General features: G+C 40.9%; 2 protein-coding genes across 5 annotated transcripts; one reads left to right on the top strand and one right to left on the bottom strand.

The window, feature by feature from the left end:
- Positions 1-614: 614 nt before the first annotated feature.
- On the bottom strand, positions 615-2,907 carry LOC111601675 (polycomb group protein Pc). Its single transcript, XM_023318374.2, has 2 exons — positions 2,463-2,907; positions 615-1,966 (listed from the first exon to the last, which is right to left on the bottom strand). The coding sequence occupies exons 1-2, from the start codon at positions 2,523-2,525 to the stop codon at positions 893-895; spliced, it is 1,137 nt and encodes a 378-aa protein (XP_023174142.1). The 5' UTR covers positions 2,526-2,907; the 3' UTR covers positions 615-892.
- A 1,227-nt stretch (positions 2,908-4,134) lies between these two features.
- On the top strand, positions 4,135-16,531 carry LOC111601674 (ras-related protein Rab-26). Of its 4 annotated transcripts, XM_023318369.2 has the most exons (6): positions 10,484-11,208; positions 13,140-13,250; positions 15,491-15,599; positions 15,680-15,790; positions 15,992-16,136; positions 16,328-16,531. In XM_023318369.2, exons 1-6 carry the CDS (start codon positions 10,555-10,557, stop codon positions 16,440-16,442), a joined length of 1,245 nt encoding a protein of 414 aa, XP_023174137.2. In that variant the 5' UTR covers positions 10,484-10,554; the 3' UTR covers positions 16,443-16,531. The 4 variants fall into 4 exon arrangements, with proteins under 4 accessions (XP_023174138.2, XP_023174141.2, XP_023174139.2 ...); XM_023318370.2 differs by lacking the exons at positions 10,484-11,208; positions 13,140-13,250 and adding an exon at positions 4,135-4,998; XM_023318373.2 differs by lacking the exons at positions 10,484-11,208; positions 13,140-13,250; positions 15,491-15,599; positions 15,680-15,790; positions 15,992-16,136 and adding an exon at positions 4,135-4,998 and having other exon boundaries at positions 16,328-16,425.
- The last annotated feature ends 517 nt before the right edge of the window (positions 16,532-17,048 follow it).

The raw sequence follows: 17,048 nt of genomic DNA, 5'->3' as shown, positions 1-17,048 counted from the left end.
ATAATGATATTTGTTCCTTTTGTGCGTAGTTTATTAAAAGTAAATATATCAAAAAAAATGTACAAAACGATTTAAAAGGAATTGTAAACCATGTGTAAAACTGGTGAATCTATTAGCTCCACATTATTTTGGACTGATTTTCATGTGCACTGCACCCAAATGAGCAAGTGGAGTCAGCATTTCTTCAACAATCAAACCTAAAAACTAATTGTTTAAAATAAATTATGCAATTATAGATAATAAGGTAAAATCTATACTCATGCATCAACTTAGATATTATGATTTTTTTTGTTTGTTTTTCTTTAAATATATTTGTTCCAAACCAGTCAGCGCAAAATACTATTTGATGATAAAAATCATAAAACAAAAGAATATTGAAGCTGCTGCTGTTTCGTAACGTCCTTAATATAATATATATAAACTATATATATATGTATATTAATGATAGGCTTTTGTATAATGTAAATGTGTATATCAAGCGTAATAGCAATTGCTTCAGTTTCGCATGGATTTGTTGCGTATATATGAGTGTGTTTTGGTTTATATCAGATTCAAGTTGTTATAGAAAAATATACATATATGTTAAATAAATATATATATATATATAATGTAATATACTCTTCTAAACTACTAGACATACAACTATATGAACTAACAGGCGTTGCGCAGGCGCAAACAGCGAACAATTTCAACATTCGTGGCTGTGCAACACCCGGAAGCTGCTCTTTAAACATTGTAATAAAACAACAACTAGTTTCTAGGCTATAAATAAATACAATAAATAAGTTGTTTCTTAAAAGAAAATGCTTTGCAACATTTAGTATGGATTTTTGTTTTGTTTTGTTGTGTTTCGTAAAACTATTTACAATTGAATTCGGAGCAAAGCTATGGCTTAAGCCACCGGCGAGGAATCGCCTTTCATGTCCCGCTCACGAAAGAATCCTCGCTCCGTTTTGCACTCCCGTATGGTGACCGTCTCCAGATTGACAGTAACATCCGTGATGACCACACGATTCGACATATTGCACTTGGAGGGCAGCCAGAAGCGCGGCGGCAATGCACGTGGGGATAGCGGGCTTACCGGTTGCTTTTGACTCAACGCCAAGGTGCCAGTCAGTTTTGGTATGTTATTGTTCTCTGATGGCGGCACCGCAGTCGTTAAGCCCTCATCGTCCTCCTCCTCGGTAAAGGCGGGTGCAGAAGATTCACCAGTTTCTGTTTGAGTTCCTTGCAGCGTACCTTGTAGCTCTGTTTTGTGTGACTGTGCGGGCGTTTCCGTTGCATTCTGCTGTTGATCTTGCGAGGACTGCAGCGGCTTAGTTGCTGGTCCATCTGGCGATGTTTTAATTGTGACACCAATTTTACCCGATTCTTTGAGAACCTCAGCTTTTCGCTTGGTGCCCATAAGTGGTTGATCCTCTGAGCTTGATGAATTGGTGTCTGCCTCTGGTGCAAACGTATTCTCATTGTGCGTAGAGCTGCAATTCGATGAGGAGCTGTGATCCATGCGCAGTCGCTTCGCATCATGATGATGATGATGATGAGTTAACGGCGATTCAGAGCGACGATTGCTAATACGTTCGGACTTTATACTTTGGTTGTTGTTGTTGCTGTTGTGCTGCTGTTGGTGATGATGATGGTGGTGATGATGGTGTTTCTTATCCTTATCCTTTTTATCAGCGCCATCGTTAGTTGCGGTAGCCGTCGATGTGGTTGCCTGATTAGTATCAGGCAAATCATCACCGGTGAATGTATACTCATCCTCCTCAGACTCTGGGTCTGGATCAGGCTCCTTTTCTTTCTTTTCCTTTTTAAGTGCGGCTCCACGTTTCGAGGGCGTGCCTGAAGATTTATTGCTTTGCTCATAGATGTCAATTAGGCGACGGTCCAAGATGTTTACCTCGGGCTCCCATGTGTTATACCGTTGGTTCCAGCCCTTCCATTTAACACGGTACTCCACAACGCCCTAAAATGAAAAAAAAAGTTAAACGGTCTTAGAAAAAATAATATAATTTTCAAAAATAAAATATACATCTAAATTATTTTTGTATATAAAAATTTATTTGTTACAGAACATCTATTAAATTATTTTATCATATACGATCGATCGCACATTAAAAAATATATTTGGCGCGTTCCAAACACACGGTGCTAGGCGAACTAATTGATTTTTCATCGATGCCGATATGTAGCACAGAGTAAAAACGAAAACAACAACAACAACAGCAACACACACAACCACACAAGCGCAGCGTAAATGGTGGTTGCTACTGCCACAGGCTGCTGCAGCAGCAGCGGCAGTAGCACGAGACATTGGCGCAGCTGCCAGCAGATGGACGACGCGAGCCTCTGCTCGAAATTTCGAAGGACATGTGACCTTGTAATTGTTGTGTGCTGCGCACATTTGTCTTTCGCATGCGTTGCAGTTGTGTTATTATTTTTGTTTATTTTCTAGAACGTACCTTTCTAACGCGCTTCTGGATGATTTTTTCGGCAGCATAGACGCGATCGTCCGAGCTGCCCATAGTGTTGCCGTCCACTTTACCAATTTTGAGGCTTTTCTTGCTCCTCCGCTGAAATATACAGGTTTAACACTTGGTTTGCCTTTTAATTAACGTTTTGTTGCTCAATTGTCGTTTAATTTTTGATAGTTCTAAACGCAAAACTTTTTAAAAACAAATTGCGACTGACATTTACACTGGCTGCAAACAATGTGACCGCATTATTGAAAGTAAATAAATCCCACAATTACAGCAGTGTTATCGGCTGGCCACCACCCTGCATCGGGCAGCAAATAGTGAGTAGTGACAACTGTTGTGGATGGTGGAATATGAAATGTGGATCGTAAGGTGTGGCCGCATACGAACAGCTGAAAAATCCGCCCATGAACTATTAAGCATTATGATATCAATGCGATTCGGTGTCACTGTTTCAAGTGCGAACAAAATAAATCAAATTTGCAACGTCTAAGTGTGTGAGAGAGTATACGAGTGCAAAATGATTTTTATACAACTAAATTAATAACAATGTGATAACGCGATTTTCAACCGCACCGCATACAGATATAAGCGCGTATTAATTTATAATCGTAGTGTGTTGTTCACAAATCAAATAAAAGCGAGGAAATCGAAAATGTAAAAACAGGCCGCATGCGACAGGCACACACACACGGACACAGACACACGCATACGCGCACACGTTGACACACGCACAAGCACACACACAATGACCCAAAAAGGATGTCGAGCTGCGGCAGCCCATAGTAAATACGTTGTTGTTGCCCGTGCCAATTGGGCCTGCTTTGTCGTCATAGATTGGGTCGATGAATGGCACTAGCTGCGGCGCTCGGGCGCAGGATGCCATTGCCGTTATTGCGTTTGACAGATAACAAAGGGAAATGAAGACGTCAGCATCGGATGAACTGGAAGTGGAAGTGGATGTCGAACTGCGGCCGGGGGCTCAACATGGCTGCCTAATTAGTGAGGAGCAGGCGACGAAGCCAACGTTATTAACGATATATTTATTTACGCTGTGATAGTGAAATACCAAAAACACCAAACAAACAAAATAACAAAACAAATAAAATGAAAGAAAAACCCAATAAAAAAAACATGCCAAGAATCAAACGCAATATTTTCGCTGATGCAAATTATAATTGAAAATATAAGAGAAAGACTAAACGAACAAAAACAAAAACAAAAACTAATTTAACAAGAAGCTTTAACCAAAAATAACAACAATACACCAAGCAGAGAAGAGAAGAAGAAGAACTATACTAATATTAACTGTAATTAACCTAGTGAGAAAAAACAGCACCAATTAGCGCATAACCCGTAGATGAACTAGTCAATATGTTTAGCTAGTTACAATTTATACTTAACAATTATTTAGTGGCTTTAACAAAAACACCAAGCAACCAAAAACACCAAAAACACCAACTAAGGAAAAATAACAAAATCAAAGTTCAATTGAAAAGAAACTAACGAATATACGTTTAGGGAATTTCAATATAAATAAGCTTAGCCAAGTTACTTATTAAGTTTAGAGCAAATATACACATACATATATATATATACACATTATATATATACATACACATACATATATATATATATATATGTATAAATAATAAAGAGCCGCCACGCACACTGCAGCCCCCGCAGCAGGCCCTAAATCAAATTCATTCAGAAAACGTGCCATAAACCGGACTGCCAGACGTCGCTAAATGTCAAAGTCATAAAGAGAGCGATAGAAAGACAAACAAAGAGAGAGAGAAAGTAAGCAAAAGAGTAGAAGCGCTAGCTAGCGTGTGAGAGCGCCTAAAAGCACACCGTAAAGTTTGGACCTCAGTACAAAAGCTCAGCTTTGCTTCTGCTTAGCCAAGACACAAACCTCAACATGGCAAATGTTACAACTGCAGGAACAACAACATCAACAACGCATCACGATGATACGAGCAGCATGAGTGACGATGTATTCGAGGATGCGGAAACGACCAAAGCACGCATCGAGGAGCTGCGCCGCCGCCCCTTTGGCGATGGTTGCTACAATCCGGTCGCAGCACCCGTTTCACAGCATCATCACCATCACCATCACCATCCCAATACTAATCACAACAACAGCAGCAGCCAACAGAGCCTAACGAGCAGCCATCACTATCATGACCATGATGCCATCATGGCTCCCGTACAGCGGTCCGCCACCGGCTATCCGGGTTATCGCCCATCCCGCGAAGCAATGCAGATGTATGCCTATGGCAATGCGGAGTACGAGCTAGAGGATGATTACGATGATGGTTGGCGCTCGTATCGCTATGATGAGGTGGACATGCATCAGTCAGCGCCACCTGCCCATCTGCAACCCTTCGACGACACCATCAATCACAAGACGATCCTCCTGGGTGACTCTGGTGTCGGCAAAACCTCCTTTCTGGTCAAATACAATACGGGCGAATTTCGTTTGGGTTCCTTCTCGGCCACCGTTGGCATTGCACTAACGGTAAGTCGCAACTAATGAGAGAGAGAGAGAGAGATAGCGAGAGAGTAAGTTAATGATATTTAAGCAACGCATCTGTGCATTCTTCTCCCTTCGCCTGTGCATGCCCAAAGCTCACGTTCCTGCGGCTTTCAAAAACATAGATAGAATCATAATCCCATTTCGTGGCTTTGCTGTGCGCACCTATTTAAGTCTGTGCCTGTGTGTGTGTAACTGTAATTGAGCAGCAGCCGCAAGGGTTTTGTAAGCAACATATTGTTGTGTTGTTGTGGCCCGTTTTCATGTACTTCATGCTGCTGTCTATTTATATCGCGCACAAATCTCAGCAGCGCATTCGCATTGATTTTGTTGCTCCGATGGCATAAAAATAAACTCCACGACACGTTAATGCTGAGCAACCAGTATGTGTATGTGTGTGCTTGTACGCTTGTGTGTTGTGTGTGTATACGCACTTCATAATATTTACGACACGTCACGCATTAGCGATGGCAAAAGGTATCGCAACGTTTTGATTGATTAGCTTATTAGGACTTAGTTGTAGAAGCGTTTCTTTGTGAGGCTTAAAGGATTTATTTTTATGAAGTCTTGTGAGGTTGTAATAGAATTTATATTTTTTAAAATGACTTCATTAGTTGATTAATACTTTAAAAGCAATTTCAATTTAATATTAAGATAAATATATTTTTTTAATTAATTATAATATGATTTTTGTATATATATTTATTGTAAAATATTGTCTTAACTATTTTAATTTGTGTTTGCGCTTAATAATTTTAATTTGCATTTAACTTTATAATTGTCATTAAAATAAATAACAAAAGAATTATTTATTATATTTTTGCTTATGAATTTTGTAATATTTTAGTTTCAAAATATATGCAAACGTTTCAAGTGAAATTTCCGAAATGAACGCTAAATTGCATTATTTAAAGCTGCAAGCTTTCGAGTGCGCCCTCAAGTAGGCAACATATTTTGTATTCACAACCTGTTGCCGACTTTCACTTTCGCAGCTCGCAACACGAAGCAACGCAGCAGCAGCAGCAACGACACGTCGGCCATCAAGGCAATGAAGTTCAAGTGCAACAGTTATATTTTGCCATGGCCCGACCCTGCCACCTGGTCCACATTTTCGTGCCACACTCTAGCAGTCCCTTTGGACGCATTCCTGGCGCGTGCTCGACATTGGCTGTACGCATTTCTAGGCCAGGGCTGCTGCTGTGTGAGCCGAAGTGGCACGAACTTGACTCGGCCCAATAGCTGAAGGACTTTGGCGCTGGATGCTGCCGCCTGCTGCTGTCGATGCTTCTGGCTGCGTGCTCAGTTTAGTTTTGTGCGCTGCTCTTGACGCTTCGATTGGCAACGGTCGCGCACTTGCCGAAACAGCATCCATTCAAATTTCAGTTACTGTGCACAGTTTTTCAAACGGCATTGTTGTTCAGTAATGTAAAGTGAAAACGAACGCAAACTCACTTACACACACGCACACACACACAGAGCTCCTTTTGCACACACAGAAACAACACATTGAACGCTGCAAAATTTCATTGCATACTTTTGCGCGCATTGTGAGTTAGGTGCAATTTGCAACATTTTCAGCTATTAGTTCTATGCTCTGTCAGTGTATGTGTGTGTGTATGTGCGTGTTTACCTGTATACTATCAATCTGTCTGTGTGCGTTTGGGCTTTTTGATGCTTCCGTGTTTAAAAATAAAAGGAAAACAATTTATGGAAGGCAGCTAATAAAAATTGAATTTTGTGTGTGTGTGTATGTGTGGATGTTGGATATGTGTATTCTAGAAGATATGCCTTAATTAAATTCCAGCAGCTTTATTGGTCGAATATGTATAGTATTTTCGTGTGGATTAAATTACATATATAAATTTATTAGAACAGTTTTAATTGAATGGAAAGAAAACACATTCTAGTAAATAATGCTAGTAAATATTTAATTTATCTATGTCAATTGAAGCCATGAAAACTCAAGCATAAATTTGTACTTCATTGAGCATCATAATAATAATATCATTATATTCCCTCTAATGCTGTGCTAGCAGTTTCATATATCATCTATACTATATACATAAGTTGCATATACTATTTCACTTGAAATCCGATTTACTGCAGACTCTTATTTATAGCCTGTTAATGCAGTTGCTCTGCAATTGACTGTGTTTTGCTGTTGTTGTCTCATGCATCGACAGCTCGTGCGTTTGTTCGTTTTGCAGCTGTCTTCGAGCACTTTCATCTTGCTTAAGTGCGCATTAATTATGCGGATGTGCATTCAATAATCGAAAGTCAATTTCCATTCTGTAACCAGTTGCATTGTCTGCAGCTAGCTCAAGTTCAAGGATAGTTTAATTGAAAAACACTTTAGAAATTTCAAGCAGGAAGCTAGGGATTTCATGGAAGCTGCCGTAGTTGCGACATTTCCCGTTGGGATTCTTTCACGGAAATGTAATTTAAGCCGATTACTATCACAAATCTTTGCTGCAGTTGTCGTTGTGTCCAGCTTCATGGCGTGCTGTCCTGTCCCCCCCTTGCGGCCCATAGTCCTGTCGCTGCAGCTAGCTGTTGAGTGGCTTTCATCACAAATGCCATAAAACGTTTTACGGCAGCCGCACATCAATGTAAAGCTGTCCTTTCGGTTGCCCAGCATTGGCTCGCCAGCTTCCTGTTAAAATATACTGTAACGCCCACACACGCACGCACACACACGCAGACACACACATACATGCAGACAGTGTTGTGTCTGTATGTTTTGGTCATTTCCTTAAAGCTGTCCATGCAATCAGAAAGCCATTGTCTACATTGTCTGCGCCTCTTTTCCGCCCACTTTTAGCCGCCTGATTGAACGCATGATTGAATGTGTGTCTGCGTGTATTGAAAGTGTGTTCCTCGAAAGGTATAGGCATGGCCGTAAGAAGTCTTTGACGTAGGTAGAGGCTGAGCTAATGCTGCGTAGGCTTTACGAAACATGTTCAATCGGTCGTAAATGGAGGGTTCATATTGATGTAATTACGCGCAGACTGCTGCAGAAATGCTGTTCGATTCATTCAGGCATCTCGCAGTGCCATTGTCGTTCAAAATTTTACAGTTGAAGTCGTTGAAGCAGTTCGTTGCGCTGGCAACCCAATTAAAAACTTTTCTTATCACAGCATCTAGATTGCCAATGTAAAGTTGATTATGTATCATTTTATGCTGCACTAATACGAGAAGGTCATTTTTATGGGTCGATAGACTGCTAAAAAAGCGCTGGCCGAGCGAATGGAAAAGGATGCGCCAGATGGCCCAAAAGGTCGCACTTTAAAAAAGGATACGCCGTACGCATCGAATGAAAATAATAAAATTGATACTTGATATGGCAGGGTAGGCGACGTAAACTAGCATGAGTATGTTAGGAAATGCTTGAGACGAGAATTTGCTTATTTATGTACATTTACTTTCTGTAAATATTTTCAATTTATTTCCATTTATGCGCTGTCTGCCCTCACACTCGGCTCTAATTGTCATGTAATGCATACTTTTTGCTTCTTTTTTATTTTACTTTTATTTTGTAAAGAGTCCTTTGGCTTCGAGTGCTATCGGCTTACAAATTAAGCCCTGGGAACGCTGTCCCTGGACCTGTCATTGCAACTCTGGGCCATAGTTCTTTGGGTCTTTAAGTGTAGGCAAGTCTGGGCACGTGCGGACAGGCGATGAACTTCGCTTAAAGAGCTGCCGTCGGGCAGCTGTAACTTGGAATTGGGCCCAATTACACAGACAGCGACACGCCAGACAGTACGAAATAAGTTTCGCCTGGCTGCCTTCGCATAAATGTATATATATATATATATATATATAAAACATTGTTTTAATGCAAACGCTTAAGACATTGAAATGTGCCTGGCCAAAGGTGAATTTCCAATATAATTTGCACACAACTCCGACGTGTCAATCAACTGTTTGCCTGTGTATGTCTCGACTTGTCTCTGTTTGGTTTGGGAAACTATATGCACGATAGCATTATGCAGCATTGGCACACTTGTTTTGAACGTCAATCCTATTATCCTCCAGTTTGATAGACGACCAAAAAAGAGCATAAAACTGTGCCGAACAAATGCCAATGCAAATATTTTCTTTGGCAGAAAACTTTTATCAGCGGCAGCAATTGCGACTGTTTTCAGTATTGATTTTGGCTTTGGTTAGGAGTTTAAATTATGCAGATTTTAAATTATACTGTGCTAGTTGCATGACTAGCAGATACATATCGAACTAGACAGCTGGTTAAATTCCATGTGAAAATCACAAAAAATCTGATGCGGCTTCCTAAAGCACTAGTCGTACACTGTCAGCTGACAAGGTTTTCTCTAAGCTAAACAGATTTTCCTCGTCCCAGACCACATTCCACATCGCACGTCCTTTAGTTTGTTGCTGCATTGAAATTTGTATTTTAATTTTAAAAGTTTTTGCTGGTCAAAAAAGTTGTTTGAGCTGGTTTTCCACATGGAACTTTGTTGCTGCAAAGCTGCTTTGTTGGCAAGTGTCAATTTTAAAACAGTTGCGTAAATAAGCATGTTGGTTAATCACGTGGTTACGCCGTTGCGGGCTTCCGCTCTCGATGAAGCCTTTTCAATTCCCAATTATTATCCAAAATGTTGCTTTGAGGCGTGTGTTTGTTGCCTTTTGTGGTTTCTGCTTGCCAACTGTTGATTTAGCGACGTGGTCCACATTCCTCCCGGACTATAATCCGGCTATTGGGCCACCACACAGCCCACGGCTCACGAACAGCGCTGCATGAGTATTTGTGTGTGGGGGAGTCAACGACAATAGCAGCCATTTGTGGCCCTCGGGGGCTGCTAACCTTGCGCGGTTTCGGTTTTCATCGACCCTGTTGTTGGCAAGGCAATTACATTCAATTTGCACCTGTGCACCTGTCTCCCTATGTACCCGTGTTGCGCTGTTTCTCTGTGCCCGACTCTAACTGCCTTTTGGCTCTTTTTAAAGTTCGACGTACACAAATTTGAATTCTGAATTTTAATTTGTTTTTGCTCAACTGGCCAAAGTAAATTATAACTGACGAAAGTTTATTAAATTTTCAACGACTATATTATGATTATGCTGGACTATATATAGAGCGTTCTGCTTCTGCTTCTGCTTCTAGTATTTGCTGTTGTTGTTGCTGGTCTTTGTATACTTTGTACTTTGTTGTTTTTTATGATTTTTAATGAGTTTTTTGGGGCAAAAGTTTTGTCTTTTGCTTTATGCGCTGCCTCAGCAAAGTTAGTTGGCAACCCGATTTCGATTTACAGATGCGAGTTGAAGTTGAGTCTGGGACTGGGCCTGAGTGAGCTATTGCCTTGGGGTTGCTTTTTGGGCTGCGCGTCAATATATATGTCGGATTATGATGCTGAATTATGATGCTGATGATGATGATGTTGATGGGTGGCAGTTAGTTTATTGATTTATTTCGCCCGCCTTCGTGCTTTAAATTGAATCAAGTCAATTTGCATTTGCACCTTTACACAGCAGACGATTGATTGTCTTACGGATTGATAGCGGCATATTTTAGCGGTTTCAAAGATGCGACGTCAGCAAACGCGGTATCGCAGCGATTCAATCGCTGGCACCAGCACTGGAGCAACTCGTAAGGCGTCGCTGGTCACAAGTGTGAGCAACGCCTCGCCCACGCGTCGCGAGTCGCTGGTGAAGCCCACCTGGCAGCACATTACGCCCGGCCAGCTGCCACCCAAGACGCTGGACAAGATCAATGGCATTGCCTCGGATGATTCGGATGACGATGGCTATCCCAAGCGTCGGCCCAGCGTCATTGTGCATCAGCGCCAGCAGTCGCTGTCCCAGCAGCCGCTGCTACCCGAATACATGAGTCCATCGCAACTCTATCGCGATCATCTCCAGCAGCAGTCCTCGTCACAGGCTCAACAGCCGTCGAGTGGAAATGGTTTCAGCAGCAGATTTCTAAGCAGCATGCGAATCAACGCAGCTGCTGAGCAGCAGCCGCTCTTGGATACTGGAGGCGTGGGCGCAGGCGGAGGTGGAGGTGGAGGTGGAGGCGTCGGCCCTGGTGGCGGTACAGAAGGTGGTGCTGCTACTGCTGTATCTGGCAACGATGGCGCCGGTGCCACGCTCTGCAAATCAGCTGGACGCGCGCTCATACGCATGATTTCCTCAACACCTGGGCAGGACGAGGACGAGGATTTCGATATCATGGGCAAGGTGACAAAGAGACAAACACAAATACACTAACTAACAACACGTTCCCTGGGAGCTGACATGAAATTTAAGTGTGCACAGCCAAAATCCTGTTGACTTTGACAATTTGCATTACAAAAAGGACGACAACAAAGGAGATTCCAAAAATTTATAAGTATTTATAAGCGGCTAAACAGGCTGCCAAATCGCAGGCAAGGCTCTTTATCAAGACCTGAGCCGAAAATTGATTTACGTGCTGCTCTCTCTGTGACTGATTATCTGTCTGCCTGTCAGTCAGTCTGTCCGTCTGTTTGTCTGTTTGCCTGAGTGAATCCTGCGACTTTAACGAGTTCGCCCTGTTTTATTTGCAGTCGCCTTATTTGGGACATTTTATGGCATTCCTGATTTACAATGTGATTTACATAAGCAGCTCGAAAATAAAGTCATCAAATTGTATAAAAGAAGGAAATTAAACAATAGACTTTGTTGGCTCCTGCAAAGACAACAATGGCTCGAAGAGCATACGCTCAGCACTAACTAAATTTTTAATTTCCTCTTCAACATGTTGGCGCTCGCGTGTCCTTCAGCCTGTTGTCCTGTCTGTCAGCAGCAATACAATAAATGGCGGCTATTGCGCTGCAAAAGTCGTTATGCTTTATGCTTTTCATTAGCGCAATTCACTAGAATTATGACAAATGTTCCGGCACCGGCTGCGACTTATGCGCGCCCAGCTGCAGGCATAAAAAATAAAATAATAACTATAATAAATATTGAAACAATAAAAACAAAAGTAACAAACAACTTTTGCGCAGCTTAAATGCACTCAAAGGCCAACTCAATGCAATTTTGATTGCGAGCAATATTCCATGGAACAAAAGAATTTTCTTGTAAAGGAAAATCGCTCGTAACTATGAGTTAAATATTCTACTACCATTTCCAGTTAAATCTGTATAGTATATCCGCGAAAACTAAAACTGCTGCTGCATTTTTAATATATTTGGCTTTTTAACAGACTCGATGTTTGGCTAAACTGGCAAACAACGTACTCGTTCAGCGCAAACATTTGCATAAGTTGCCAGCTATGAATTATGCATTGCGTTGCGTATACGCCGCGTGTGTGGGCCGTCAAATGATTAAGCTTTGCGTGAAATACGCAAATTAGTTGCTGTATTTATTGAGGTCTAAAGCAGAACATACGCTTGACGCTGTCAATTAAATGCTGAAAGCCTATTTTAAAAGCAAAGCAATTTTCAATTACATGAAACTCCTCCCAGCAGTCAGGCTAACTCTATTGAAAAGCTGAGCTGTTTTCAATATCTGTGCAGTGTTAAAAACAGACGCTGAATGTGGAATTATGAATTTGAACGCTTGAGCAAACATTTAATGTCATAAAATATTGCCAGCTGTGCCTTAATGCCAGCTTTAATAGTTAATATATTCTGAAAATGAACTGAAGACCAAGATTAACATTAAGATGGCCATTAACCTAGCTTTAATTAACATTGATGTTAATATTACATATAATATTTATATTAACATTGACACAACTCTAACACAACCCTAAACAAATCCACATTATTTATTATTAAGCTAGACTTATTTACATTTTCAAGCTGAAGTTAAGCTTCTGCGTCGTGGACTGGCGAGCGCAGCATGTTGATATAGCATTCGAGTTAAGTTTTAATTGCTTGCTGCTGCTGGGTAGCAACCAATTTAGACGAAAGCAGTCAGCTAAATCAACAGCAGCCGCACAGCCAGACTGTCTGCTGCTTTATTTTATGTTTGGGGTTTCCTTTTGAAGCTTATTTAATATATATTTTTCTACATATATGAGGTGCTATATCATGTTGGGCTGGCATATGTTAAGCGCGCACATAAATTATCTTTCTATAATGTTCAATGTATTTTTCTTCATTTACACACACACTCACACACACATGCTTGTTGTTGGCCAGGTCATAATGCTGGGCGACTCGGGAGTGGGCAAAACGTCGCTTTTGATTCGATTTCGCGATGGTCGCTATGTGCCCAGCTATTTTCTGAGCACAGTTGGCATTGATTTTAGGGTAAGCGATTTCTCTCTCTCACTCTCACTCTTTCTCTTTCTCTGTGTTATTGTTGTAACTAATTGTTGTGTGTCTCTAACTGTCACTCTCTCTCTCTCTCTCCCTCTCTCTCTATTTCTGTCTATCTCTTTCTCCATCTGTACACCCATTCCGCTTGCCAACTGCTGCGCTGTCTGTACGCTGTCAACAGTTGTCAAGGCTTTGAATACGATTTTCACCTGCTTACACATTAACTTTTTCTTCATCTGTGTGTACCTAAGTTAATCAAACTTCGTCTTCCACTTTTAATACCCTTTCCCTTTACTATGTTTGTCCAACCCCAACAAAATGCTACTCCATGGAGCAGCCACTGCTAAGTGTTATTCCCTATAATCGATGTTGTTTATCAGCTAAGTTAACTATATCTGTGTTATGTGTTCTGCTACATATTGTATATATTACAGGTCATCTAAATGTCGGTTATTGCTTATATATATGTGTATATAATTGTGTATGTGTGTGTGCAGTGCTTTGTCTGTTTGTTTTGTGGTTTTCATGTTCTGCAGCTGCTGTGGCGTTTCTCTTTAGTAAAATATTTTCCCGCCAGCTTAGCTCGTGTTCAAGCTGTCCCTCTCCTCTCCCTACCGTTACTGTACCCTCTCCATGCAGCAGCTTATTCCCCAGCTCTGGACCTTTGTCCCCAAGTTGCCGGCTGCCGTTGCCGTTGCCGTTGCTGTTGCTGTTGCCGTTTGCTGCGGCAAAAGTTCTTCGGGGGCTATTTATTAAAAAGCATATGAACTTGAAAAGGACTTGTTGATGGTTGTGTGTCTGTTTCTGTTTGCTTGTGTGTGTGTCCTCCCTGTCTGTCTGTGTGTCTTGTACACTTGTTGTTACTCGTATTTAAGTTGCTGTTGTTGCTTTTATTATGCTTATTATTGTGGGGTTTTTGTTTCAACTTCTAGAGGTTTTATTATCGTGAAAATTGCCGAGGGCTCACATGGCACATAAATTTATTAAAGCGCAATAATACTACAAGTATTTGCCATGTCTGCCATTAGCCATATAACTGTCCTTTGGAAGAATGCCAGCTCATTGTATGGACACGTGCGTCCATTTTTGCCTTTCAACTTTTTGTGCGACGAATTCCCTTCATAAAGGCATACCAAATGCGTTCCAATAATGATTTTGTTGCCTTGGCGACCGATTGAAGGTTGCATAGAAATAAACGTTGTAAATTGAGTAAAATTCTGTTTAAATTTCCATTAACTAGAGCAAGTAAATGTTGTGTGAAATGGAGATAAAACATAATTAATTTCATTTCTAATGCAACGAATAACATTTTTGTTTGAATTATTTGCTTTGTTGCACAAATGTGTGCAAATATTCTGTAGTAAATGAAACTGTTTAGTCTTTTTAAAACACAATCTTTGAACTCGTGAATTTAATACGCGCCAAGCCTGGGGATATGCAATACCCACAGCTTTATGTGATATGTATGTATGTACTTTTTATTTTATTTTTGCCTTGTATACATCATTGAAATATTCATTATTTATGTAGACCGTTTCCACTCTGCTCCACTAAATGAATTTCACAGTAAATTGTATTCAATGTTGGCTCAGTACATTGACTTTTTGTTTACTTAGCTAGAAATTTGACGTTTGCTTTCGATTTTTTCTGTTTCTTTCTTCTTGATATGTTTTTTATATGTATTTCATACAATAAACGCAAGTCAATATGGCAGTCTCCAGCACACACACACACATACACACACACGCACACAGAGATATGTATTTCTTGATGATGTTTGTCTTATTGCTTGCTTTTATTATGTGTTGACTGACTGTCTGAGTAGCCCCTGATTAGTGCTGGTTCGCTCTCTACATTGAACTCAATAGTGATTCTGAATCTGCATGTTAACTGTAATTCTATTCATGTACTTTTAGTATTCGATATGTTTCCAATTAGGTATTTCCACAGGGGCAACGCTACGTATACGCAATGCATCCATGAACCCATTTAATTAAGTATACGACACGTTTGCCAGCAGGACTACCTGCCCCTATCTCTCTCTCCCTCTCTCTTTCTCTCTCCGTCTCTCATTCTCTCTTTGTAGTTCTATATATATCTTACATTTGGCGTTCTCTTTGGCATGCACATTTCGTAAATTAATTGCATTTCGCATAACAATGGCGTTTTCATGGCAATAACAATTTATTTTTACATAACACAAATGCGTATGCTGCATAACTCAATTGCAGAACAAGGTGGTCGTTGTCGATGGCACGCGCGTTAAGCTACAGATCTGGGACACCGCCGGGCAGGAACGCTTTCGCAGCGTAACCCACGCTTATTATCGCGATGCTCATGGTAAGTGCAACAGCTGTTGCAATTCAGTTTCGGCTGCCGATGCGATTTGACCTTACTTTCTTTGTGAATGCCCCTCGTAGCGCTGCTGCTGCTGTACGATGTGACCAATAAGACCACCTACGACAACATACGCGCCTGGCTGGGCGAAATACGTGAGTACGCGCAGGAGGACGTTGTCATCGTTTTAATAGGTGAGATTCAGTTTGCCAGCGATGAACATAAAATAGATTTGATTAAAGGCAGCTTTTAGCAGCGGCAGTTGCAGTTGCTGATGCTGCAGCAGCAGCTGCTGAGTTGCCAACTGTTGGTCACTTAATTGAATTACGAGTTTAAACTTTGCAACTTTTGTCGCACTCCACATGCCACATCTGCCCCCTTCTTGATCCACACAGGCAACAAGGCCGATTGCAGCAGCAGCGAGCGCCAGGTGAAGCGAGAGGATGGCGAACGACTTGGACGTGAGCACGATGTACCATTCATGGAGACGTCCGCCAAGACCGGGCTCAACGTGGAGCTGGCATTCACAGCGGTGGCCAGGTGAGACATAGGCCACTAAACAAATTGGCAAGCGAGTTCGACACGAGTTTCTAGCGCATTCGAAAGTTTTTATTCATTTAAGAACCTTTTTCTTTTGTTATCTCTCATACTTTCCTTTTCAATCATAAACATTTGATCGATAGCCAAAAACTAATACCTGACTTTGATTCTCTCCACTTTCCTGTCCACAGACAGCTGAAGAGCCGCGGCTACGAGCATGGCGATGATGGAAAATTCAATGTGCATGATTTTGTGCGTGACAATACAAAGGCTCGGTCTGTTTGTGCTCAATGCAGGAACATGTAAATTGTTTCTGTTCCAGCACAATGAAAACTTTGCACAAAACCAACAAAAAAGAGCTCACAAAACAAAGCGCAAATTTGTACAAAATGAAAAACTTTGAAAACAAAAAAAAAAAAAAAAGAAATGAATGAATAATGCCAAACCGACAACAAAAAAAGGAAGAATTGGTTATTCAGAGAGCACGCATGAGGCAAGCATTTGAGAAGCACCTAGCGGGATAGTGTTTGTATGTAAATTGGTATATGAGGAGGATACGAATGGGGAGATCGGGATTGTAAAAGTGGGCATTTGATAGCATAAATAATGGATAATATATACATGAATACATATACATATATATCTATATACAAGTACATACTTTATTTTTTTGGCAAGGACAATAGAGAGTCCTTGCAGGCGCAAAGTGCAGCAAAATCATGCATCATTGATATTTGTCCAGCACGTCGTTGACAAATCCGGCTTTCTAATTCGTATTTATCATAATCGCGCTGTTAGTGGCCACACAATATGTGTGAACCGAGCATTTGCCACACAAATTTAAATATAGGCGACAGCTTATACACTTATAATATAAAGGCATTGCCCAGAAGCAACCAATCTAGATTGAAC

The sequence above is a fragment of the Drosophila hydei genome, unplaced genomic scaffold, assembly GCF_003285905.1.
Source record: "Drosophila hydei strain 15085-1641.00,03,60 unplaced genomic scaffold, DhydRS2 tig00000001-arrow-pilon, whole genome shotgun sequence".
Taxonomy (NCBI): Eukaryota; Metazoa; Arthropoda; class Insecta; order Diptera; family Drosophilidae; genus Drosophila; species Drosophila hydei.
Note: the sequence above shows the minus strand (reverse complement) of the source record. Positions and strands in the feature narration are given on the sequence as shown.